The sequence below is a fragment of the Canis lupus genome, chromosome 37, assembly GCF_011100685.1.
Source record: "Canis lupus familiaris isolate Mischka breed German Shepherd chromosome 37, alternate assembly UU_Cfam_GSD_1.0, whole genome shotgun sequence".
Lineage (NCBI taxonomy): Eukaryota > Metazoa > Chordata > Mammalia > Carnivora > Canidae > Canis > Canis lupus.
This window is the reverse complement of record NC_049258.1, coordinates 1,775,519-1,800,023: the sequence shown is the minus strand read 5'-3', so window position 1 is coordinate 1,800,023 and position 24,505 is coordinate 1,775,519. Positions and strand designations below refer to the sequence as shown.

The 24,505-nt window shown below is 41.3% G+C and overlaps 1 protein-coding gene across 6 annotated transcripts in view; it reads right to left on the bottom strand.

Annotated features, from left to right (window-relative positions):
• MYO1B (myosin IB) overlaps nucleotides 1-24,505 on the bottom strand; it is a 175,602-nt gene that overhangs the window by 14,250 nt on the left and 136,847 nt on the right. For 4 of the 6 annotated variants that reach the window (XM_038585198.1, XM_038585197.1, XM_038585199.1 and 1 more), the window contains 12 exons: nucleotides 23,977-24,081; nucleotides 22,143-22,205; nucleotides 18,341-18,541; nucleotides 16,751-16,977; nucleotides 14,004-14,204; nucleotides 13,350-13,443; nucleotides 12,326-12,475; nucleotides 9,173-9,241; nucleotides 7,376-7,462; nucleotides 7,006-7,092; nucleotides 5,153-5,239; nucleotides 1,830-1,904 (listed from right to left, as the gene is read on the bottom strand). In XM_038585198.1, the coding sequence (XP_038441126.1) occupies nucleotides 1,830-1,904; nucleotides 5,153-5,239; nucleotides 7,006-7,092; nucleotides 7,376-7,462; nucleotides 9,173-9,241; nucleotides 12,326-12,475; nucleotides 13,350-13,443; nucleotides 14,004-14,204; nucleotides 16,751-16,977; nucleotides 18,341-18,541; nucleotides 22,143-22,205; nucleotides 23,977-24,081 (1,446 nt within the window). The remainder of the gene's footprint in view (nucleotides 1-1,829; nucleotides 1,905-5,152; nucleotides 5,240-7,005; nucleotides 7,093-7,375; nucleotides 7,463-9,172; nucleotides 9,242-12,325; nucleotides 12,476-13,349; nucleotides 13,444-14,003; nucleotides 14,205-16,750; nucleotides 16,978-18,340; nucleotides 18,542-22,142; nucleotides 22,206-23,976; nucleotides 24,082-24,505) is intronic. The other 2 variants (XM_038585200.1, XM_038585201.1) reach the window with 2 other exon arrangements.

Below are 24,505 nucleotides of genomic sequence, written 5' to 3'. Positions count from 1 at the left end.
CGTGGAGGCGCAGCAGATCCAGCCCCCAGGGGATACGAAAGGGCCCTGGGGAGCCAGTTCGGTTGTAAGGTCACGAGGGGCGCCCCCGGGATCAGCGGCCTCTCCAAGACACAGGAGAGCGCGTGCTTCTCTGTCCTCTCCTGTGAGGAAACCAGGAAAGGGCCTCACGGAACCAGACCCGCTGGCACCGGCCCCCGCTGGCACCGTGACCTCAGGCTGCCCGGTCTCCCGCTGCGAGGCGCAGCCGCTCACTGCTTAGGCCCCACGGTCTGCGGCATTTTCATTACGGTAACTTGAACTGAGACATCTGGCTTTCTTGGGTTCACCTTCCCCAAACTAAGCTCTCTTCATCAGAGAAGAATATTTTAATCAATGAATTAAATCCTTATTTGTAAAGTGTTTAATTTTTATTTTATTTATATATTTAAATTCAATTAATTAACATATAATCTCTTATTGGTTTCCGAGGTAGAGGTCAGTGATTCATCAGTTGCATAGAACACCCAGGGCTCCTGACGTCAGGTGTCGCCCTCAATGTCCATCACCCGGCCACCTCCCCCTCCAGCGACCCTCAGTTTGTTTCCTATGATTAAGAGTCTCTATGGTTTGTCCCCCTCTCTGATTTTGTTTCATTTTTTCCTCTCTTCCCCTATGATCCTCTGTTTTGTTTCTTAAATTCCACATGTGAGTGAGATCACGTGATAATTGTCTTTCTCTAACTGACTTATTTCATTTAGCCTAATACCCTCTAGTTCCATCCATGTTGTTGCAAATGGCAAGATTTCATTTTTTTTATACAATTTATTTTTTTTTAAGATTTATTTATTTATGGAGACACACACAGAGAGAGAGAGGGGCAGGATCCACACAGAAAGCCCGACGTGGGACTCGATCCCGGGTCTCCAGGATCATGCCCTGGACCGAAGGCGGTGCTAAACCACTGAGCCACCCAGGCTGCCCAGATTTCATTTTTTTTTTTTTTTGATGGCTCAGTACTAGTCCATTGTGTATATGCACCACATCTTTATCCTTCATCTGTGGATGGACATCTGGGCTCTTCCCAGTTCAGCTATTGTGGACATTGCAGCTGCAAACACTGCGGGCAGGTGCCCCTTTGGGTCACTACCTTTGTATCCTTGGGGTAAATACCTAGGAGCACAATTGCTGGGTCACAGGGTAAGTCTATTTTGAACTTTTTGAGGCCCCTCCATACTGTTCTCCACAGCGTCTATACCAGGTTGCATTCCCACCAACAGTGTAAGAGGGGTCACCCTTTCCCTGCATCCTTGCCAACCCCGGTCATTTCCTGTGTTAATTTTAGCCATTCTGACTGGTGTGGAGCGGCATCTCATTGTGGTTTGGATTTGCATTTCAAATCTGATGCCGAGTGATGTTGAACATACTTTCACTCTGTATTTATTTATATTTTTAAACGTTGTATTTATTTATTTAAGAGGGAGAGTACAAGTGGGGGCAGAGGCGGAGGGAGAGGGACAAGCAGACTCCCTGCTGAGCAGCGAGCCTGCCTGGGTGGGGGTGGCCTCGATCCTACAACCCTGAGATCATGGCCCGAGTCAAAGCCAGACACCCAACTGACTGAGCCACCCGGTGCCCCTGAAGAAGAACATTTTATTAATCATATGCAGGCCACTAAGAACTCTCTGACACATTTCTACCTGAATTTGGGGGGAAATGACAAAAAAGTCACACTCTCTTAGTGTCACAGCTAGGATTTCATTGCTACCACGCAGGTTGCTTATTATTGAGGTGATGCTATTGACCAGTTAATCCAATAATGCTAATTAGCCATACAGGAAGTGTAAACTTACAATTCTCTGAAGTGTAAATTCGTATATTTTCTTTCCAGCATTGGCTCTGAAGAATTTCCTGTACTCTCTACGTACCTTTAAAAAGAAGCATCAGAATATAGGTTACCGTGTGGCCAGCAGATGCCCATACAGATGATGCGCCTCTATCTACTAAAAATGAAAATGCATAGAACAAGTAAAACCTCTCAGTGGTTTTCTGTATATAGTAAAATAATCGAAGCACACTGAGACAGTGGATTTTAAATTAGAGAAAAAGAAATTAAGAGATACCAAGTGATGATACTGGAACGTTCCAATGTTTTAAATCCTCTTAACTAGTTTTTAAAGAGCCTGATGATTTGACAAGAAACACTCGGCAGACAATAGCTGCAAACTCATCACCAATCAAAACATAGTTCAGAAAAAAAAATTTAAAAAAAAAGAAAAAAAAAGAAAAAAATTTTATAAGGTGATTGTCACTGCAGATTGTTCTTAAAAGGTGAAAAAATAATGCCTGAAGAACTCTATTGCAGTTCCCAAAAGCCTTGCATCCGACGACAGGACTTTAGTACTGCACACTGAGAACTAAATGTGCTAAAAATAAGAATTTAAAAACTAGCTTGTGAACTACCACTGTCTTCCATATAATTGCACTAATTTTTCTCTAATCTCTGTTCCTACCAACGTTGCTGCTAAATATTATCACAGCACTCAGGACATCAGGTTACATTTTTAGTTTCCTGATTTCCTCCTGCTACACTGTCATATTTACTTTGCATACTAATGTCCAACAAATCAAATAACTAGGTGAGGTGTTTACCGAACGGATATAGCTGAATCCTGAAATTAGGGAAAAATTATTTAAAATATGTATTATCATCTGGCTGTAAATGAGAACATTAGATTTTAGCAAACGCTAGCCTATTTGAATAATTCACACATTATGTACCTTTTGCTTTTGTCTTTAGTTTTCTGGGTTTAATTGCACATGTTCAAACATTTCTACATTAGGGGTTATAAGCTAGGAACCGGCTAACCATATTCCGTTTGTAGAAAAATGTTTTATATGCCTATTTTTAAGAATTTCACAGAGGAATTCCGACCACATGTTTCTCTTTAAATTTTCTAAGATCTAGCAACAATGAGCCCGTTCCCACATAACAAGGACTACAGGGACCACAGGAGCTGCTGCCGCCTTTACGAGATAGGCACGCTCCAAACTGCTCGAGGCCCCGTCGTTCCCAAAACACCTGCCCTCTGCTACCTCCGTCATCCACGTGACCGCCCTTGTCCCGTGGGGCAGGTGAGCACCAGGCCCATTCCCTGCACTTGTGGATTATTAGGGTTGAAAACTTTCCCCCATCCACTATATAGGAAGTTTTTCCTTTTGTTCATATTCCATGTAACTGATTATTGTTTTTCTTTTAGCCAAGATTCATATCCATTTTAAATCTCAAACTATTAAAGTTAGAAGGGACAAGGAGAAGAAAAATGAAACCTATTCATTGGCCCCCAGAATTTTAATAGTGTAGGAAAGCAGAGAAGGTAAAGTGAGATTTCATGTAAGCAATCCATAGAAACTCCCTGGAAGTCCTACTATGTTTAGTTGAATGCCACTGTAAGGGAGTTCCCTGCAATGTGCTTTTTGATATCCAAAGCAATACTTCTGACTATTCTCTGGAATTACAGCTATGTGCAGAAAAGGCCTGGTGACAACATGCTGGGATATAGGATGGGTTCCCCTCGTGGGCCCTGGCAGTCCTAAAAGGATCCATGAACCTTGTAATCAATTCCACATTTTAATCACCTAAAAGGGCAAAACTACTGCTCTTATCAATTTCTTAGAAAAAAAAAGCACAAAAATTATTATGTTCTTGGACTTCAAAGAAGTTTGATCTTATTTCCTAACAATAGTAACCTATTAAAATATTTGTTTTACTAGAAATGGGGGGGAAAAAAAGAGTTACATCTCGAGGAAGTCCAGTTCCTTCCAGTTAAAACACCATTGACCTACATACCGAATTTGATTTATATGTTGCTAGAATACACCCCTAATATGAAAAAGTATTTCTGAAAACATATGCAAGTAGTTAAACCCAGAAAACTAAAGATAGATGTGATACTGCTGGTAGAAATCATGACACAGTAAAAATCCGTACTCGATGTTTTGTTCCTTCTTTTTATGAAAATCAGGATGCAAATTAGAAGAAGCGAATAAAATGGGAAATAAAATCCTTTTAAAAAAAGTAGTTCTACAACTTGTTCAGAGTTCTTGGACTAGAACATCTTAAATTCATATTTAAGTTATTTCTTAATCACTTCAAAAATTACTTGATGAATATTCGGTATAATCAAAAAAGGTTAATTTACTTGAAGTTTAGAGGCTAAACTTTCAGGGGGGAAAAAAAAGGAGATCATTCAAGAGCCAAATGTACAGATACTGCTAATGCTCTTTTGATCCAGAGCCAATGGTTTCCTGGATGGTATTTAAATATTTAGAAGATGAATTGTTATACTATCACAGCAAAAACAATAAGGAGAAATCATGTCAAAAAGGGGCCTAATTATCCCCAAAAGACAATACAGATGGCACTCTATGGTGATGAGTTATTGAATACCGGGAAGACACAATCTTTAAGTACTGCCTAAAATTTGTTCTGCAAGTTTTCTGGGGCTCAGTCCCATTTACTTACGCGCATCCTTAACTGAAGTACTAAGCACCACTCACAAATAAACCCTGGCCTTAATTAAAAGGCACCTGAATCTAAAGTTCTCTTTAACCTGAATGATCGATCCACTGCTGGTCTTATTTGTCCGAATCTGTACTTTAATGCAAAATCCTCTGGTTTCTATGCTGAACAATCAGAATAGCAGATAGTCTGCAGAAAGCTCGGCTCCAGGAGCCATCCGCGGAGTAGGAGAGGCGGACAAAGGGGAACAAAAGCCTGACATGCCCCCGCTGGCCACTGCAGACAGCGGGTCAGCTTTTGGCTCGACTACTGTAACCCTGTGTCATGAATTAAAAAAAAAAACAAAAACAAAACACAAACTGCATCCTCATAAAGATAACAGTAAAACAGAAATTGGGTAACAAGGTGTCTCATTAGATAAGATAAGCTACGGTGCTAGGACTTTAAAACCGATTGTTTCAAGAAATACACCATAATAAAATCAGCAAATAGTAGCGCACAGGTCTGTTCTCAAAAGGAAATGCAATTAGGCAAGATGACATCGTCAAGGACCGTGCGGACGGTAAGCAAGCATCATCAATCGTTTTCTCAGGGTTAGTAAGTGCTGGGCTTCGTTGAGTTCACCGAGGGCTGAGAGAAGGGGTGGGGAAGTACCTTTAATCCAAGCCAGTAAGCCCAAATGACAGCAACTGCATGCTTACGCCTAGCCTCCTCCTTCAAGCGTTTCAATTCCCTTCGAGCCTAGAACGTTTTAGATAGTAAATAAAAGAGACAGCCCAATGCAGACAGCACAAATGACCAGAAAAAGATAACCCACCACACGGAAGAGCCAACTTATGCATAAGGATTTCAGAATGATAGAGAAGAGGGCCCCGTCCCGTAAACCCGAAGGGTCGTGTACGGCTGGTGCAGTCCCTTAGTGCGCTGAGCCTCTGGGCTAGAGGAGGGTGACCTGAGTGGGAAGCGCGCCTCTGCCCCCCTACGTCCACGTTTTTTCCTTTTCCTTCCCTGTTCCTGCTCCCTCCTCTGCTCCCCCACACTCTCCTTCTCCCTTATCAGGGCCTGAGAATGTGAGGGGCAGCTAACAGGGCCCGCCCTCTGGCTGCCAGCACACGGGGCTGGAGAGCCACGACCTTCTTTCTGGGTCCCTCGCTCGGACGTGTAAAATCAGCTCCTGCCAACAGCCTTTACATGATGGACGGTAAAGGCTGTTTCTCTGGAGTCCACACAGAAACACGAGACTCAAAAGTCCGTTCCCATTAGAAAATCAGAAGAGGCACGAGTCGAAATTCAGTGTGAGCTCAGGGCCCCAGACAGTGAAAACAGTGAGGGGACCTCTAGGTCTAAAAATCAGTCTTAGGGACAAGTGCAACTGAGGCACTTACTTTGAAAGAGGAAACAGGCAGTGCTTTTGCAGCACAGCACACGGCAGTCCTCCGGCGGGGACGTGAGCCCACTCGGCGTGGAAGTCCCGGGGACACTTAAGCGTCCCCATGCCTCTACTTACCAGAGGAACTAGTCTGTTCGCCACAGATTTTTGAAGGGAAAACACAAATGAACGACTCTGGTGAGTTCTTTTGGCGAATTAAGATCTGTATACAGGCAAATGTTGACTTTTCTCATTTTTCTCACAAGATGGGCTTCTACTGCTGACAAGGTAAACTTAAAAACATAGGACTCTATTGGTATTTATGTTTCTAACTGGAACATGCATTTTTAGCAGGGATGACCTTTGATTTTCTAAGTAACAAAAACATCTAAAAGTCCGGTCCCTTGGGGTATGTGAAATGTTCACAGAGCCCACGACTCTGCCTGGGGATTAGGGAGAGTATTTCAGGAGGCCTTTGTTTCTGAACACAAACAGCTGATGCTGAAATTCTTGGGATTCTTCAGCGGCAATTACAGCTAGTTTTGCATGAACACAGCTTTCTGTTAAATCACAAATGATCATTCTTTCCACACACAATATTTTGCTTATGATAATCAATGGCTGCCACAGGGAGCCTAAAACACAATTTCATTCGTGGATTAATATGTTGTAAGGCATGCGTTAAAGGCGGTTCTATTACCGTCATGTCGCAGAAAACCAACTGAGGCCCAGACCTTAACGTTCCCCAGATGCCCCCCCAGCCCCCCACCAGACAAAAATACCTTAAGAAAACCGCCAGGATAAGTATGTTGGGGTGGTCGGAGGGAGGGAGGGGGAGGGGAAAAAAACCCAAAAAACTAAGCATGCGTGTTACTTGAGAGTTTTGTTTTTTTAAAAAGAGCAACTAATACTCGTGCCTCATTAATAAGCAATTAGTGTTTTTGGCTTCCCCGTGCTTAGGGACCCTAGTGGACACTTACTGCCACTAACATATCCAGGTTTATTCAAACTCGGCTGCTAGGACATGCACCAGTGTGAGCCACCGCTAGCTGTGGTCATCGGCCCCTGATACGCTAAAGATCCGAACTGATTACGGTGGATTCCGGGGACGGAATAATGGGACGTGCGAATGGAGTACCTTGGATCCAAGCCAGTAAGCCCAAATAACTGCAATAGCATGTTTATTCCTAGCCTCCTCCTTCAGCCGGTTCAGTTCCCTTCGCGCCTGTGATGCATGTGAAAAGGAGTCACAGAAAAGTTTAAGGCAAGAAAGGTTACAGCTGCTTTCCCAAAGGGGAAAAGAAGAGGAGAGACACCAGTCACCATCACGCAGTTAACGCGGAAGCGTGTGCGCCGCCACCCCACACCAAAACGTCGAGGAGGCAGACAGGTCAATGCGTGCTCAGTAGCTTAAGCCAGAGAAACGCTTGCTGCCCCCGGAGGAGAGGGTCTGTTGGCCCGCACGCTCCCCCCGACCCGCTGCCTTCCGGGGGCAGCCTCCGGCCTACCTGGGTACCATGCCAGTACGCCGCAATGGTGGTGGCCGCTTCCTCGCAGCGCTTCTGGTGCTTCAGTTCCCTTAGGATTTTTCGGGCCTGAGGTGAAGAATCACCCGGAAAAACAAGAGAGTGAACAAAACAATGACATTCCATAGGGACTGGAAACCAACACTTGAAGAGACAGTCGTCATATCCAGTCTCCAGCGAAAGATCCCTAAAGAAAGGGAAGGCAAAGGTTGCTTATACCAGCCCTCGGGGGTGAGGAGAGGGTGGTAAATGGAGGCGTCGTTCCGCGGGACGGCGTAGCCCTGGCTCGAACAGAGACAGCAGCCAGCTGTGCCCTAACGTGCGGCAGGGAGAAAGCGTGAGCACAAGCCGGGGGAGCTGGGGCACATCAGATGCAAGGAGCCGCCCTCAGAATGTGGTTGGAGGCTCTCCGATGGCCCACCAAAGTCCATTTGTCGCTTTTATCACTGTTGTGTAGAAGGTAACTGCAGCTATGCCTTTTACTCAGAAGACGTCTTTAAAAACTTGCTAAAACCACCTCACTGGTCCAGAACCAGTGGCTTCTTCCCAGTAGCTGCCAAGATGGATTTTGTGGGGGCCCGGGATGGGGAGGCACGAGGTTTGGAGATGGACTCTGAATCTCCGAAGTCTCTAGACCGGAGTCATGGCCCCATGACCCAGTAATGAGGTCAGAGAAGAACCAACAGGCAGTAATTTCACTTTCTCTATGTGCCCGGATTTATATTTTGGCATTTGCTGTGGGACAATTTACCAAACTGTCCCACGGGACTAGACAAAGGTCAACTGATGCTACTCGACTCCTGGCCCAGGGCTCTACCCTCTGACGGGGTTTGGGCCTGGGAGCTACCTGGAAGTAGCCCCTGTGGGCCAGCTCACTGCACAAAACCTCCCAACAGGAAAGGGGTCAGAATCGACCTAGAGCAGATGTCAGGAAACTGCGTAAAATCTAGGCCAGACGGTACACATGTTTGGCTTTGCACATCCTATGTTCTCTATCATGGCTACTCGACTCTTGACGTTACAGCGCTAAAGCAGCCACATACAACATGTAAATAAATAAGCAAGGTTTTGTACCAATAAAACTTTATTTATATGAACTTTGTATTCCATGTAATTTTTACATGCCACAGGATGTTGTTTTGTTTTGTTTTGTTTTGTTTTGTTTTGTTTTGTTTTGAACAATGCTTTAAAAATGTCAGAGCCACCCTTTGCTCTCAGGTTGCAGAAAAACAGGCACAGGCTTGATGTGCTCCAGGGGGTCGTAGTTTGCAGACCTCTGAACCGAGCTTGCAGGAAGGACGTGGAACTAGGTGATGGGTACACTGTGATCCCCACTAGAATGGCCAGAGCTCAGGATGTTTTGATCATTACGGCCCACAAGACAGTCACTAGGAAGTTACAGAAGGAGCTGGGCTGCGGGGCTGAGGTCCAGCAGGACGCACAGGTGCGTAGGCAACACTGTGAGAGACGGCCTTCTGGACTACAGCTTCCCTTGCAAACAGGGGGCAAGAGGATACTGAAAGCATGTACGGTATTATTTCAAGGACTTCCTGCTCCAAGAACAAAGCTCTTAAAAGGACAGCCAGTTGGAAGGATGCAGCCAAGACATGGTCACAAGGGCCCCAGCGTCGCCCATAATATTTATCCTTTCCATCTGACTGTTTACAGGGTAGGCAGGAGATGAGGAGCTCTCCCCTGCAGGGTGACCTTAAAGACATCATCCTTTGTGAAAGAACCTGAAAACTCCAAACAAATAAGGCTCATTTCTTTTAAACTTACCTTCCAACCCCGGATGTAAGACTGAATTACCAAAGCAGAACTCTTGATCTGTTGATACCTCTTTTGTTGCTGTAGGACAAAAGGGAAAGATTTTAGCAGTTCTATTTACATATCTGTGATACACACACCACAAGGACTGAGAAAGAGGACTTGCTTACTTGGTGCAATCAACACTTGCTCTCCCACATTCCTTCTGGGAACCAATGTGTACAGAAATCAAAATATCGAACAATCCAAAATCATTATGGTTAATCCAGAGTACGCTTCAAGGATGCTAAACAGAACTAAGTGATCATCACTTTAATAGAACCGTGAGGATAGAAACGCGAGTCCAAGTCCACTCCTGCACCCAAGGACTTACAACGGATACCAGTCGGCAGCGGGAAATACCAGCAGCCTCTAGGGAGAGTCGGGGGAGCACCAAGTAGGCTCAGATGCGCCCAAGGTTACTTCCAGGTGGGGGAGGTTGAAGAAAACCCAGGGAGCCTCCAAGAAGAAGGCTGCAAGCTCCATGCCCCGAGGCCCTTTATACTTCTAGGGCTGATGCCTCAGAGGGGGGAGGCCACTGGAATCCCAGCCCTAGGAAAGTGAGCTCTTACTCTATTGAATGAGGAACATTCACTGGCACACGGGCATCTGTGATGAAATTTCGCAGCTTTTCAAAGTACAGAAGTCTTGCTGCGCTTCCTTGGCCGTGGAAATGCTAGATTGCTTAGCTCCCTCGACTGAGCGGGGAAGACTCACCTTCCCCCACTAGGCCGCATTTTGGAAGCTCAGAGGAAACAGAGCGACGTTATCAACACGTGAGCAGCAAAATGAGAGGGTGTCAGAGCAAAAGCTCTTGGACAAGTCCCTGCCTTCTCCGGGGCTCCGTTTCCTCAGCCTCCAACATCCCTCACAGAGGAATTATTCCACGGCTACGGAACGAACTGTACCTACCACATCTGACCACCTCTTCCACTATCCATTTGGTAACTCAACGTGCTCTTCCGAAATTCCTAAACGGCTCGAAAATAACTACCTCACTTTTAAGATTCATCTCATAGAGCCATAAAATGGATTTTAAAAATAATCAGCAACCGAAAGCAGGCATGGAGAAAACGTCGGAGTTATCTGGTGGAGGAACGATACTGAGTTTAATCACGGGCTGGATAACGTGTAGTTAACTGGTTGAGGTATTCTTTTAAAAGAACAGATTTAATTTATTTATTTGACAGAGAGGGAGCAGCAGAGGGAGGAGAGGCAGACTCCCCGCTGAGCAGGGAGCAACACAGGCTCCATCCCAGGACGCTGTGATCAGGCCCCGAGCTGAAGGCAGACGCTTAACCTCCTGAGCCACCCACGTGCCCCTGGTTGAGGTATTCAAGTTCTGGAGATGTAACAGTAGAGCGAAATTAATACTTTCTCTGGAAGTTAGGCTATTACTTGTTTCTATTCTCCAAATTAATTAAATTAATTAATTAAGCGCTCACCATCATGATTTAACGATACTTTATATGGTGGCTCTTTCTTTCACCTGGGGATACAGAAGCTCCAGGCAGGGGGAAAAGGCGCAAACGGCACCTGCTCTCCTCGGTTCATTTCCTCGTGTGTCTTTTCTCAGCCTTCTGATGAAATGCCACCTTCCAGAGGTCTTCCTTGACCCTGCTATCAAAATTTATAGCGTACCTCCCCCCCTATTCTTTGCCTCAGTCCTGTTTCCTTCCCGGCACTGACCACAATCTGTAATTGTTCCAATTATTTACTTGCTTACATACATAGTGTCCCCCTCACTAGACATAAACTCTATGAGGTCAAGAATTAGGTTGTTTTGTTCATGGTTCTACTCCCAGCGCCTGGCACAGTAGGTGTTGCAAAAGCATTTGTAGGATTCACTATCCTTCCCAACTGGGATTTTCTTAATGATCTCAAAATAAATGATAAAAAAGGGTCCTGGAGGACCATTTCTTGGTCTCCTCTCTCTCAGTCAAATAAAAAATGGAGCATTACAAATCTGCAAAAGTGCCCAATGCCATTGCAATGTGCACAGAAGAGGATCCACCACGGCCGGGTCGGTGACAACAGTCCTTTGCACCTTCGAGAATACACAGGACTGCATTTATCATCGTGGCTGGATAGGTTCATATATCAACACCTACACTACTAACCGGTTGTGCCCTTTCAGCTAGAAGAAGCAATTTTACATACTCTCTTAAAGACCAAGAAATTTTTTCTTTGGCTTAATCATTTCACTATCTCCTTAATTTCTCAAACTTGGATATATTACACTAAAAATGTACGACATGAGAACAGGTCAGCAAAACTATGTCCTGGTTATATACTGCTTCATAGTAAAATGTTTCTAAAGCAGAAAAACAAAATATATAAAGGAGATCTGACTGCAAATTTAATTCATCTTCCAACTCTCTCTCTAGAGCAAACAAATAGAATGAAAAAGCATTTGGGAACAGTGTTTTTATCACCAAATTTATTTGTGAGAATACAGCCCAGGTTTAAGCCAGCCGAAAGGCGAGCCTTCAGGCTTCCATCAAACATGCTACGCCTCCAATGAAACACCCATAACCAAGTGAGAAAGAAAACCCCAAAAAGAAATTCCATGTCAATTACATAAACGTGCTTTATTTTTGGGTCTTTTCCCAGTTAATAGGACCAGCTATCTGAAGACTAAAGGAAATCTAACCCTTTAACCAAACTCAGAATTCTACTAAGATGGGGCATCAGTTTTCTGGAATTAAGCCATTTTCAGTTCTGCTATAATACATGGAGAACAGCCAATTATTTTGGAAAATTGACCCTCCCCATACGAAAACGGTTAAATGACACTGCCCCTTCCAATCTGATGAGCAATTTCAAGATTTAGATCTCCCACTACATGTATCTGTATCAGTGGAAGGCAGCGTGACACACTAAACTTGAGCTTTGAAGTTGTCCTGGATGCAAACCTCATCTCTGCCACTTAAGTGGCTGTGCGACTACGGGTAGGTTGCCTAATGACTCCTGCCTTGGTTTCCCCATCTTTAACAAAGGTACCACAAGAGCACTGATTCCATGAGGTTGCTGGGAGGACTGAATAAGTCACAATTACGTACCAAGTAACAAATACTTGCAAATTGGGCATCGTTATCACAGATTAAAAAGGTCAGAGGCTCTTACCGCGTATCTCCTGTACCAGGCGGCTATAACGATTTGGCTTTTTCTCATTAGCAGGAAATGTGTGCGGCATTTCCACCCCCGATAAATCTTCTGGATGAGAGTGGCCAAGTCCTCAAGACGCTGCTTCCTCAGGTCCTCTAGTTTGAATAACTAGAAGTAAGAAACAATAGGTAGATTTGTCAGATCTACAAAACCTTATGACATGCATGAAAGACATCCCCAGGAGGAAAAATGTAATGACGCTGGAGTCAACCACATGGAGACAAAAATGAACAACTGCCCTTAATTCTAGATGACACGGATAACAGCCCATGAGAAGATCATTTTGATGAATTCATACATGATCCACTGTTTATACTACGGTGCTGTAGACTTCATGACAAATCAGAGAAGGGCTGAGCTGGAAGCTCAGATTTACCTTCACACTATCCATGAGAATGTGACTATTAAGGGCAGAGAGATGCTGATAACGTTTCTCTTTTGAACAAGTCAAACATTTTCCAGATTCTCCAAATTTCCAGATTACTAAAAACACTGCTGTGTTGATTATACTTTGTGTTAGCCTGTGTTCATTGATTAAAAAAATGTTCCCTTGGAGTTCCTCAGTAGAATTTTAAGTGTCCTTTTCACCTTAAAAATTTTTTTAATGACAATGCTTTCATGTACCTCAAAATAATAGGGTTTGTCTTTCCTAAAATTATTACATAACTCAGATATTGTCAATACAGACTGAATTTACCTCCAATTCCTATGAATTAGGGAGGTGTTATTGTAGTAACAGCTCCTCTCTGACTTAGTAAGTGCTGTACGTCTATTGGTTCAAAGATTTTGATGTCTCATAAAAAATACACATGTTCTACGGCCTGCCCCCTACTCCCCCATCCTCTTGGACATCTGCAGAAGAAACAAGAATGTAGCAGTCCTGGCAGCATCTTGGGCAATGTCCCGAAGTTAAAAATCCTTTAAGGACTTGCCTATATGATGATAGCCTAAGTTCAGAGCGTAAAGGTTTTGGTTGACATACTGTTCTCGGGTTCCGGATGAATATCTTTGATCGACCAAAGGAGTACTCTTCCACAGGAATCTCTAATTCATTAAACAGAACCTCCACGCCAGCCCTATTAAAATAAATAAAAACAGTGAGTTTTCTGAGTTACAAAAAGAGATGCTATCTCCTCTTAAATCATGGTATCAGGTTCTCAGCAGTTAAAAAAAAATAGCTTTATTTCCAAGTATAATTGGTCTCTCAGCAAGCAGCCTTTTGTCAAGGAATTTTCAGACTGAACTCCACAAATTAAACCAAATCCAGGGACGCTAAAAGAGTAAATTGGGGTTCAGAACTATGCAGTCTAAGAAGATACGGTATTAAAACCAGTATCTTGATTTCAATAGTGGAGGCAATCTTTGTATCAAATATACCTGTAACAAAGTACTGACCAGAACCAGGAGGGTGTAGAAGAAATTCATACCTATTTTGAACCCACTCAGTTAATTCTTTTTTTTTTTTTTAAAGATTTATTCATTTATTCATGAGAGATACAACTGAGAGAGAGAGAGGCGGAGACACAGGCAGAGGGAGAAGCAGGCTCCTTGCAGGGAGCCCGACGTGGGATTCGATCCCAGATCCCAGGATCGGGGCATGACCTGACCTATCAAATGTGATCAATGAATTTCTTACCTCGCTGGTCCTTTCCAATGAGGCCATGTTTGCTTACAAAGCATCTTGTATCTTTCTAGGCAAGGTTCATAGGCCTGCCTGAAGGCGTAGCCTGCCCTCCTCACTCGGACATTCTCCAGAAGACCCAGGTACCTGATCTGATGACATACTAGAGCCTCGTTGAAGATGTGTGCTGCTTTTTTGTCATTTGGTTTGATGCACCTAAAAGATTACAAAGATTTTAGGTTTCAAACTCTGTCTCATATGGATATATCTGTGTTGTACAGAGTATATATAGTACCTAACTATTCTGTGTGGAGATAATTATTTATTATTCTTGGGAAACCCAGTCATTTCTTTTGAAATTATTTAAAATCATTTTATAGAAACTCAAAAATGAATATGACATACGTGTCAGTTAAAAAAGAACAAACTAATACATACAATAACATGGGTAAATATCGCTGAAATTTTGTTGATTGAAATAAGTTTGACAAAAAGAGTACTTTTTTTTTTTTTTCTATTCCATTTATATGAAGTTCAAGAAAAACCTATGGTGAGAAATCAGTATTACTGTTATCTCTGGGGAGAGGTAAGGGGGCAGATGACAGAGAAGGGGCACAAGGGAACCTTCTAGGATGGTGGGAATGTTTTAGATCTTAGTCTGGATGGTGTTGCACAGGTGGACACATATGTAAAACTTCAACAAGTTGTACCATTAAGATTCACACACTTTACTATATTGTATATATACTGTGTACCTCAATGAAACTATTAAAAACACTACTGTCTCCCTAAAACCCTGTAAATCCCTCCTTTTTAGCAGAGCATGTTGCTGCCCTAAGAAAGACTACATTTCACAGCCTCCTTGGCAAGTAGGTGTGGCCATGTGATCAAAAGTCTGGCCACTAGGATCACAGGAGAACTAATATAGGACACTAATGAGTGTGTCCCTAAAAGGAAAGGACTTGCACGCCCCTTGTTCTTCTCCTGCTAACGGCTGGCTGAGAAGCCATCTTTGACAATACGGAGGAGGGAAACACCCTGGGAACCACAGAGCCACAAAATAGAAGATGTTGGATCAGCCCTGAAGCCCTTATACTCAGTGGTTACCTAAGAAATAAATAACAGTCTTGTTTAAGTCATTGTCATGTCTGGATCTTAAGGACGTGATCTCCGTATCTTAATACACTATTCAGCATTTATGGTTGTATCTGCCTACCTACACATGCGAAATAAATTCTGCACACATTATATAATATGTGAACAACTAAATCTTACCTAGTTTGACTTTGATATTTTTATGCTTCTCCTTATACATTTATAAAAATAATGTCCACCCTTTGGCTTAAAAATAGACAACCAGATCAGTGGAACAGAATAGTGAGTTTAGACCTAGACTCTTATATAGGTTTTCGATTGATTTTTCAATAAAGGCATCAAGTAATTTTTTTCTTTTCAATATATGGTGCTAGAGCAACACGGTAGCTATATTGACCTTAATATGAAATCTGAAACTACATAAAAGACTCTAGAAAAAAATATAATATATTCACAAGCTTATAGTTTATTAAGACTTCTTAGAGGTACATTAAGGCCACTAAAAGGGAAAGGGGAAAAAAGGGGCAAAAAATAAAAAATAAAAAAAATAAAAGGGGGATGAAGGAACATTCTGGGGTGATAGAATGTTCCATATGTTGACCAAGGTGGTGGTTGACAAAGTATATACAATGGTGAAAAAAATAACTGAGCTATTCACCTAGGATCTGTGTATATCACTTCATGTAAATTATTATTAAATAATAATTTTTAAAAATCCACTTAGTTGAGAATAACAAAAGCAACTGACACAGAAAGTTTCCTGTTTTTTGAAATTAGGATCTTTACCTACAATATGTTTCAACCTGATTATGTCAAACCAGGGGATTCTGACTCTACTTATTATTAATATAAATATTAGGTATACAAACCAACACAAAAATGTTCTTCACTCCAGGTTCCTCACAACTGCATTTTTAAAAACAGTTATGGGAAGGGATGTGTGGGCGTGTGTACGCTACACGAAAACTGACCTGTTAGGCACACATCTCCCATTATCTAACTCACCGAATACACACATTGAAAACTCTAATCCTAATTGGCCTTCACTGAATCTTGAGATCTAAGGTGTCCTGGAAACAGGAAAAAGAAAAAGACCAGATGCTCCTTAAGGAATTCTTTCTGTTGCTTTGAAAAATTTAGGATTGTTCTGGGAACAAAATCTCCAAATCTATAAGTCTCATAGGAAAGAAAGACATACTTTCGAACACCAAATTTGTAACTAAAGCCCAACTTGCTTTAATGCTGTGCTGTAAGTTAATGTAACAAGAATCCAAAGTGAATCCAATACAAGAGTTTTAAGCAAAACCTTTACCAGAAAAAAAGCTTACATTTCTAAAATGTCATGAAACCAAAAAAAGATATAAAAAGTGAAAAGTGAAAAACCTTATGTGCCAACAATGCAATTTCATTAAGTATCTATTCCTATCCCCTACCACGCTTTTTCTGCCCCCCCCCCCCACCCCACACTTTTTAAGTCTTTGCTTGAAGGAGTAGAAGGGTTACTGGAGTGATTTTTAAGCAAACCCAAGATACCACATTACTTGAAGGGCAAGAACTTCAGTTATCCTCTGGGGGGATGGTATTCGGATTTAAGCAAACAGGAAAATGATCTTCCTTGAAAGTGCCTTCCTAAGGAACCTGTCAAAGAGTTTCATGTGCAGAGATACCTAATGTAGTTCGGATTCTTGGTCTGGAGGTTTTTCATCAGTGTGGCCACAGACGCCTTGAACTGTGAGCCTGCTGTAGGAGGCCTTTTCAGGTTGATCTTGGCTGGGTTCCCTTCAGGGAACAAAGACTTGATGAGGGTGTGGCTGGCCTTCCACATGGCTTGGGACAGGTCTCGGTAGAGAAGATCATTGTTCTTGTCAACAAATCCTTCTACCTGGTACAGCACCTATGAGCAGTACAAGAAATTCAACTGCTGATTACTGCACTCCAGGATGTCACACAACTGTTAAAAATATTCCAAGACTATCTATAATGCAGCCTCTTCTTTCTCCATCGAAAACCCTCAGGCACATTAGTCACACTCCTAATACCGAATTAGCCTCCAAGTTTAAATTCCATCTGTCTAAATCACAGAAGAGTTCAAAATAAATTCTATTACGCTTCAGGATTTGCAAGAATAAACTCCAAAAATGCTATCATAACATTTTCAAAGGATTTTAGGCTTTTTTGGTGTTTGAGCACATTTTTGAGGTTTTACTTTTCCTCCTCCTCTTTTTTTTTTTTTAGTTCACATGTGCCAATTCTAGTCTGTTTGAAAATAGACAGGAGAAAACAGAGATAAAAACCCTGGTGTTTTCAGACAGCCTAAGTGTGCAGGGAAATTAACCAGAAAAGTATCTTTTAATAACACAAGCTAACAAACAAAAAATGAAGTACCAAGTTCCAACTTTTTAAAATTAACAGTAAATCGGATACTACATACTTAATTTTTACTAAATATATAATTACAAATGTTTTCCTCTTTGAAGCCTGCAACCTCATGTAGAAGGAGGTATTAACATCCATATTCTTTCAGGACTCTAAAAATTAAGCTACTGTCAAAATTGGTTTTTAACATTATATATCTTAGATGGCATAAAACTAATTCTCTCAAATATTAGGTAAAGGAGTAAGCACTTTTTTTCAAAAAAGTAGCTATTTTCCCACTGTTGTTTCAAAATCTCAATCTAGGAATTCATTATTTTTGCTAAATGATCTCTGGTTGTCAGACCTCACTATCAGTCTTTAGTGACACCTAATTTTTACTAGCAAACCTTTTATTCATGTTGACAGATCTATTTTTATAGGATAACTTCTAGCTTGGAAACAATACAACCGATTTTTAAAATATACTCGAGCTCTTTCATTAAGTTCACTGGCTTTCCTTTCAGCTCTGTTAAGATTGTGTTCAACTGACATGATCCAGATTTTTTTTTTTAAGATTTTATTTATTTATTCATGAGAGACACACAGAGAGAGAGAAGCAGAGACACAGGCAGGGGGAGAAGCAGGCTCCAAGCAGGGAGCCCGATGCGGGACTCAATCCCGGGACCCCGGGGTCACGCCCTGGGACGAAGGCAGGCGCTCAACCACTGAGCCCCCCAGGCATCCCATGATCCAGATTCTACTTCTATTGAACATTTACTGATTCTACGAGTTTGGCAACTCATCTTCCCAAGCTGGCGCTGGTCAGAAGGCCCCCTCTGAGGCCTGGGCTCCTCGCGGGAACAACTGCAGGCCCACTGGGTGCTGGAGCCTCCTCCCCATACCTTGCCAGCATAGTGCTGAATTCTGAAGCAGCTGTGAGGCAGGGACGTGTCGTTGAGAAACCTGGAGCTCTTGCTCATCCTGCTTTCGAAGTGCTGGTGGGTGGCGCACACTTGGTTGAGCTTCTCCAAGAAGGTCTCGTCGGTGACCGTGCCAGGTCTCAGGCACTCCTCATCCAGCATGGCCAGGATTCCGTTTGTGTTCTGCGAGAAGGGAAGCAAAAAGGTTTCCTTCCTTCCTCACTGTATTGTTTAAATAATTATTCCTAATTACACCGTCAAACACAATTAACTTAGTCACAGAAAATTCCGCTCTGTTATTACAAAAAGCAGGGAATCAAAACAAGTCACAAAAGCCACAGAAGTCGGCCCCCTCCCACAACGTGCCAGGTGTGTGCCCATGCTGGGGAGGAGAGGTCTCTATCATCTCCCTCCCCACCTTGCCTGCCTCCTCCCTCCCCCCCACCCCAATAAGACTTAGGAGTCACCTCAGTGACCTCAGGGGGCTGATGACTGAAATTCACCTTGTTGGAAAAAGGCAAGTCAGACCTCATATTCAAAACACATTCAAAGGTAAATCTAAACGTCAGAAACTAAATTTGACAATGCAGTTTCTACATGTGGCCATAAATCACAAAGCACAGTCTTCTAAGGCTATTATTTGATTCATAGCTTGAGAAGGAAATTGGTTTCAGATGTTTCCAAATTGTTCATGTGTTCAAAATGCCGTTTATTTTCCAGGAAAAAAAAAAAAAAAGAAAGAAAAAAGCTGTGATTTGGGATCGATGCAATCAAGCTGTGTTTCAAGAATATCTGTTTAGAATAAAATTCTTCCACATAAAATTTCAAAATGGATGTTGAACACGAGTGAGAATGTGTTGTGTATTCAGACCCCATGATCACATTTATCCCAAGAACAGTCAGCCCAGTGACACTGAATCAAAAATCTGGAATCTTCTACTTTGCTAAATAAAGGCTGCTGCTCCTTAGATTGCCCCTCTGGGCCCATATGTCTCTATTCCAAATACAACAATCCGGTCTACTGACCACCAGCCCCACCTACTTCCACCAGCCACAGCTCCCGGTTCCTCTCCCCTTCTCCTCGCAAGGCCGAGACATCCTCTGACCAGCATTTGCTCATTCCGCACAAAAGCCAGAGGAAGTGTGAACTGTCAGGCATCAAGCGTGTTCACAACAGCCCCAGAGTAAACATTATTGTTAGGTAACGCTGGAAGGAAACATTTCCTTTACGGACCCAGCCTCCTACGTGAACTCGAGTTACTTCGATCACATAGGCAAGGCGATTTGGGGCTGAGACAATCTACTTAAATGAAGAATATTATCATGGTTCTCTCCGTCTCTGTCTCTTTCCCTTTCTTCTCAAAGGGAAATAATTAAGTTCAATGTTCTATTTAGAGGAAGGAAAATGTGCTAGTCATGACTTCTGAAAGTTTAAGTTCTCACAGCAAATTACTTTGGTCACAAGATTTACGAGGAAAAGATCTTCAGTAAAATCACGGATTTTTTCTGGATATTAGAGTTTTGAGTTATTTAGGCGGAATGTGAGCATTTGTATCCCAACATTCAAATATTTCAATATTTATATATTGTAAATATTATATTTATAACAATATATAGTATTATTAATATATAGTATTATATAATATAGTTATTATATAATATAATTACATAATACAATTATATAATATAATTATATATTAATATATTGTTAATATATAATATATATTATATTATAAATATTATATTATATTATGTTATGTTGTGTTATGTTATGTTATAATATATTTCTCAATTTATTAAGAGAAAACCAGTCATCCTTCAGAGTATTCATCAATGTGCAACTGTCAGGAATATCTTCAAAGCTGAGGGAAGAGATGCACTGGCTCGTTACATAATTTCCAAAAGGTCTTGTTAAAGATAAATAGAAAGTGACCTGCCGGACATTTAGGGCCCATGAGTCTATTCCAGCACTCACCTACTGCTGACAGCTAAAAAGACTGTAGGACAATAAAGTTTACGCATGGTTTCAAATTAACTTTCACTAACTTTGTTATCAGGGCCAAGAATGTGAGTAATCTTAAGCATAAAACAAGAGTTTCCAGATTTTCACATACAAATCAATCTTCTTGCAATCAATTCATTTATAATCAACTACAGACTACAGATGTAAAAAGCAAAGTATTTAGTGACCTTTTGGAATCTAAGATTTATCTAGTAATTTTGGATACTTTACGCCTTTTTACATATATACAGACACGTGTGGTCACCTGAAAATTCCCATGGACCTTGGCCACCTGCAAAGTCACAGATACACATGATACCCGCAACGTAGGTTCTCCGAACCAAGGCTAGGTCTACACTGGAGCCATTCCCGGGGACCTACTTAGCTCAGCTCCCATGACTCTCCCTTTATCCTCCTTTATCTTAACTCGAAGAACATATCTTTTGTTATCTTAACTTGAAGAACATGTAACTTAAAGAGCATGTTTGTTGTTCTTTAGCATTTAAAAAATGTTTTCCAGCTTTACTGAGATACGACTGACACATTAACACTATGGAATTTTAAGGTATACAGGGTGATAATTTGATACACTTTTAAATTGCAAAATGATTACCACCATAGCCTTAGCTAACACCTCCATCACATCACATAGTTACCATTTCTTTTTTGTTGATGAGGACACTTAAGACCTACTCTCCTATTTTCAAAGATATAATAATAATATGGCATCGTTAGCTGTAATCACCATGCTATCCTTAGATTTCTAGAACTCCTTCATCTTGTGACTACAAGTCTGTACCTTTTGATTGACATCTCCCTATGTCCCCCAACCCAAGCCCCCACAAACCACTATTCTATTCTGCTTCTTTAGCTTTTTCAGATTCTACATATGTGATATCACGCACATTTGTCTTTCTCTGCCTAACTTATTTCACTTAGTGTAATGGCCTTGAGGTCCATCTGTTTTGCCACAAATGGCAGGATTTCCTTCTTTCTCATGGCTGAATAATATCCCATTGTATATACACACCTCATCTTTATCCATTCATCTATCGAAGGACACTTAGGTTGTTTCCACATCTTGGCTATTGTGAATAAATGCTGCAATTAACATGAGGGTAAAGACAGCTGTTCGAGATCCTGATTCTGTTTCCTCTGCATGTATATATATATATATACACCCAGAAGTGGAACTGCTGGATCACATAATAGTTCTATTTTTAATTTTTTGAGGAATCTCCATTACTATTTCTATTATGGCTGCACTAGTTTACACTCCCAACAGTGTACAGAGAGACTCCCTTTTTCCCCACATCTTCACCAATATTTCTATTTTTGATAATAACCACTGAACAGTGTATTAAGAGGTTCCTGGAATTTTAGAAGCAAAATGGATATTTGATTTGACAAAAACCTTGTTTCTGAGCCTCCTCTGACCAGGCCTCATATTCCCAGGAGCTGTGGACTAGACCTGGGCTCCCAGCACACAGCAAGAATGGTGTGGCTAAGGGCATGACATCTCAACATCATGAATGGGCTCTGTGATACGGCCGCAGGATGAGCATAGGAAACACTAGCCAAGTGTCACAATGTCCAGCTGTCTATGTGTGTGTTCAAGAACCCATGGCTATAATATAGTGTCTCCAGAACTCTGCAATTCTCTAAAGAAAAGTGTCAAAGGAGTGAAAATGCTAACGCTTAACAAAGAAGGCAGGAGTGAATGACTGGTAAGGAGCGAATGATTACTAAGAAATTTTTTAGGAAATTGTACCTAATACTCACATTTTCTATTAGGTCACAAATGATAGCATTATTGAAATAGTCAATGTGTGTCCATTCTATGCCCTGAGAAACAAAAGAGAACAAAGTCAGATTCCTCATGACTATGCCACACGCAACCATCTATCAACGGCAACTGTGCCATCTTGCTATGTTTCACTTCCCCTCTGAGTGTATTTTTTTTTTATAAAAAATCAGTGCTGCCAATGCCATCTTCTGGTTCCCAAAACTTTCTTGACTTCGGCAGTCACCACTGACACGATGTGACCAAAGTGAACGCCCTTGACCTGTTTAGAGACTGCCTCCCATTCCACTCTCCCGTCTGTGGCAATTTCCCATGCACTTCATTGGCTCTGCGCCAAACATTTACTCAACAGGCCCTTGGGTCAATATTACTTTGTGTATATTTACAATGTTTATAAGGAAATAAGTCAGAACTTGATCCCAGGAATCTAAGGCCCACATTTTTCTGTTCTTAATTTGTAATCACAAGGAAAAAATTAATTTTAGAGTCAATCCTCTGTTGTAGGGCAGTTGACTACTTCAAATGTAAAAATATGCACTGCTAAGACAGAGCATTTTCAACATAAGACACAAAAATCGCCCCACGGTTCTAATGCTAGCTACAAAGACGAATCTGGGAGGCTAAATGTCATCTCTGGATCTGCTTACTCTTTGCCCATAAGTGTAAACATCCATTTTTCTTCTAAGAGGAAGAAATTTAACTCATACAGCAAGCTGGGGATCTTCCTATATATTCTTAGACGTGTTCAAACAATCTGTACAAACTGTTTTAAATTATAGATCAAAGTTCGGGCAATCTCTTTATGATGAGAAGACAGGAAGAGAATGAATCTGGCTCTTAGGATGTTTACATTAAAAAAGGTGCCAGCCAGGATAAAATGTTTCTAAGGCATGACGATCATTCTAAAAAAAAGATGAAATATTTATGATTTAGCTTTAGAGTACATGGGTTATTTTACAAAGACTCTGGGGATAACAATCACATTAGAAAATTCTGTACTGAAAAAAAAAGAAAAAGAAAAAAAAGGAAAATTCTGTACTGAGGCAAAAAAAAAAAAAAAAAGGGATTCTTAATGTGTCCTTAATGATTTACAGTAACACTACAGAAAATGAAGAAAAATAGGTAATACCATTTTTAAAATACAAAGCAAATAAATAGAAAAATTAAATATAATATTTCCTTTTGTTTGAAATAATTTTATAGTTCAAAAAACATTATTCAAAAAATGAAAGGCTGAACACCACACATGGCTTTACAATTAAGTATGAAACTTTATAAACATCACTTCTGATTATTTTCAAATTATATTGAGATAATCCATACATAGCACTAGTACAATACCTGGCAAGACAGTAAACACTCAGCAAATATTAATTACCTGTTTTCATTACAAAATTTTAGAAAATCAATGCCTTTCAAGATTGAACAAAATCTCAAAATATTTTCAAATTCATAGAGAGTAGTACTGATGCTCAACTAACTGAGCCACCCAGCTGCCCTTCAGGTTTTTTTTTTTTTTTTAACATACTGTTATTTTACATCATTGCATTACAATCCACTAAGGATCAAGCCAGTCAACTGATATTTACTGAGCACCTACAATGTGCCAGGCACTGTTCTAGGCACTAGCAGCAGAACAGCAAAAATACTCCCAGTAAGCTTAGATGTCATAACAAACAACTTTTAAAAAGACACAATATGGCAAAACTTAGATAAATTTGATTTTAGAATCACATTTATATAGACTTGTGAATCCACAATTTGTATGATGAGTAAAAAATGAACCCTTAAAAAAATACGTTTCAACATTACCTCCCGTATATATTCTTCTTGCTCTTCTTTGAGGGTAAGTTCAATGAAGATTTGCTGTAGCTTTTCATTACAATAATTAATAATGAACTGCTCAAAGCTGTTGTCCTACATGGAAAAAAATGAAGACAGCCTTATAAACCAAGCCATTGGCTCTCCCCGCAGCAGTGGCGCTCCAACATCTCAAACCACAAGAAACACGTCACACACTGTCTCGCAGATTTAATTGTGGCCCAGCACGGCTCCTGGGACACCGAGGCCCAGCACACAGAGCTTGCACACTGCAGGCGCTTGAGAAATGGCTCATGAGTCAAGTGGATGAATGAAGTGTACACAAGTTATGCAGTATTTTGAAAGATGAAGCTTTTTAGCTGACGGAGGAGCACTCCACACATGGTAAAACAAAATAAAAAATAAAAAGGTTCCCCTAAAGGATCAGAAAAGAAACCGTGAGATTAAAAAAAAAAAAAAAAAAGAAAAGAAACCGTGAGATTTATAATCTCTGGTCACCCAAGTTCTCAGTCGGCCATTC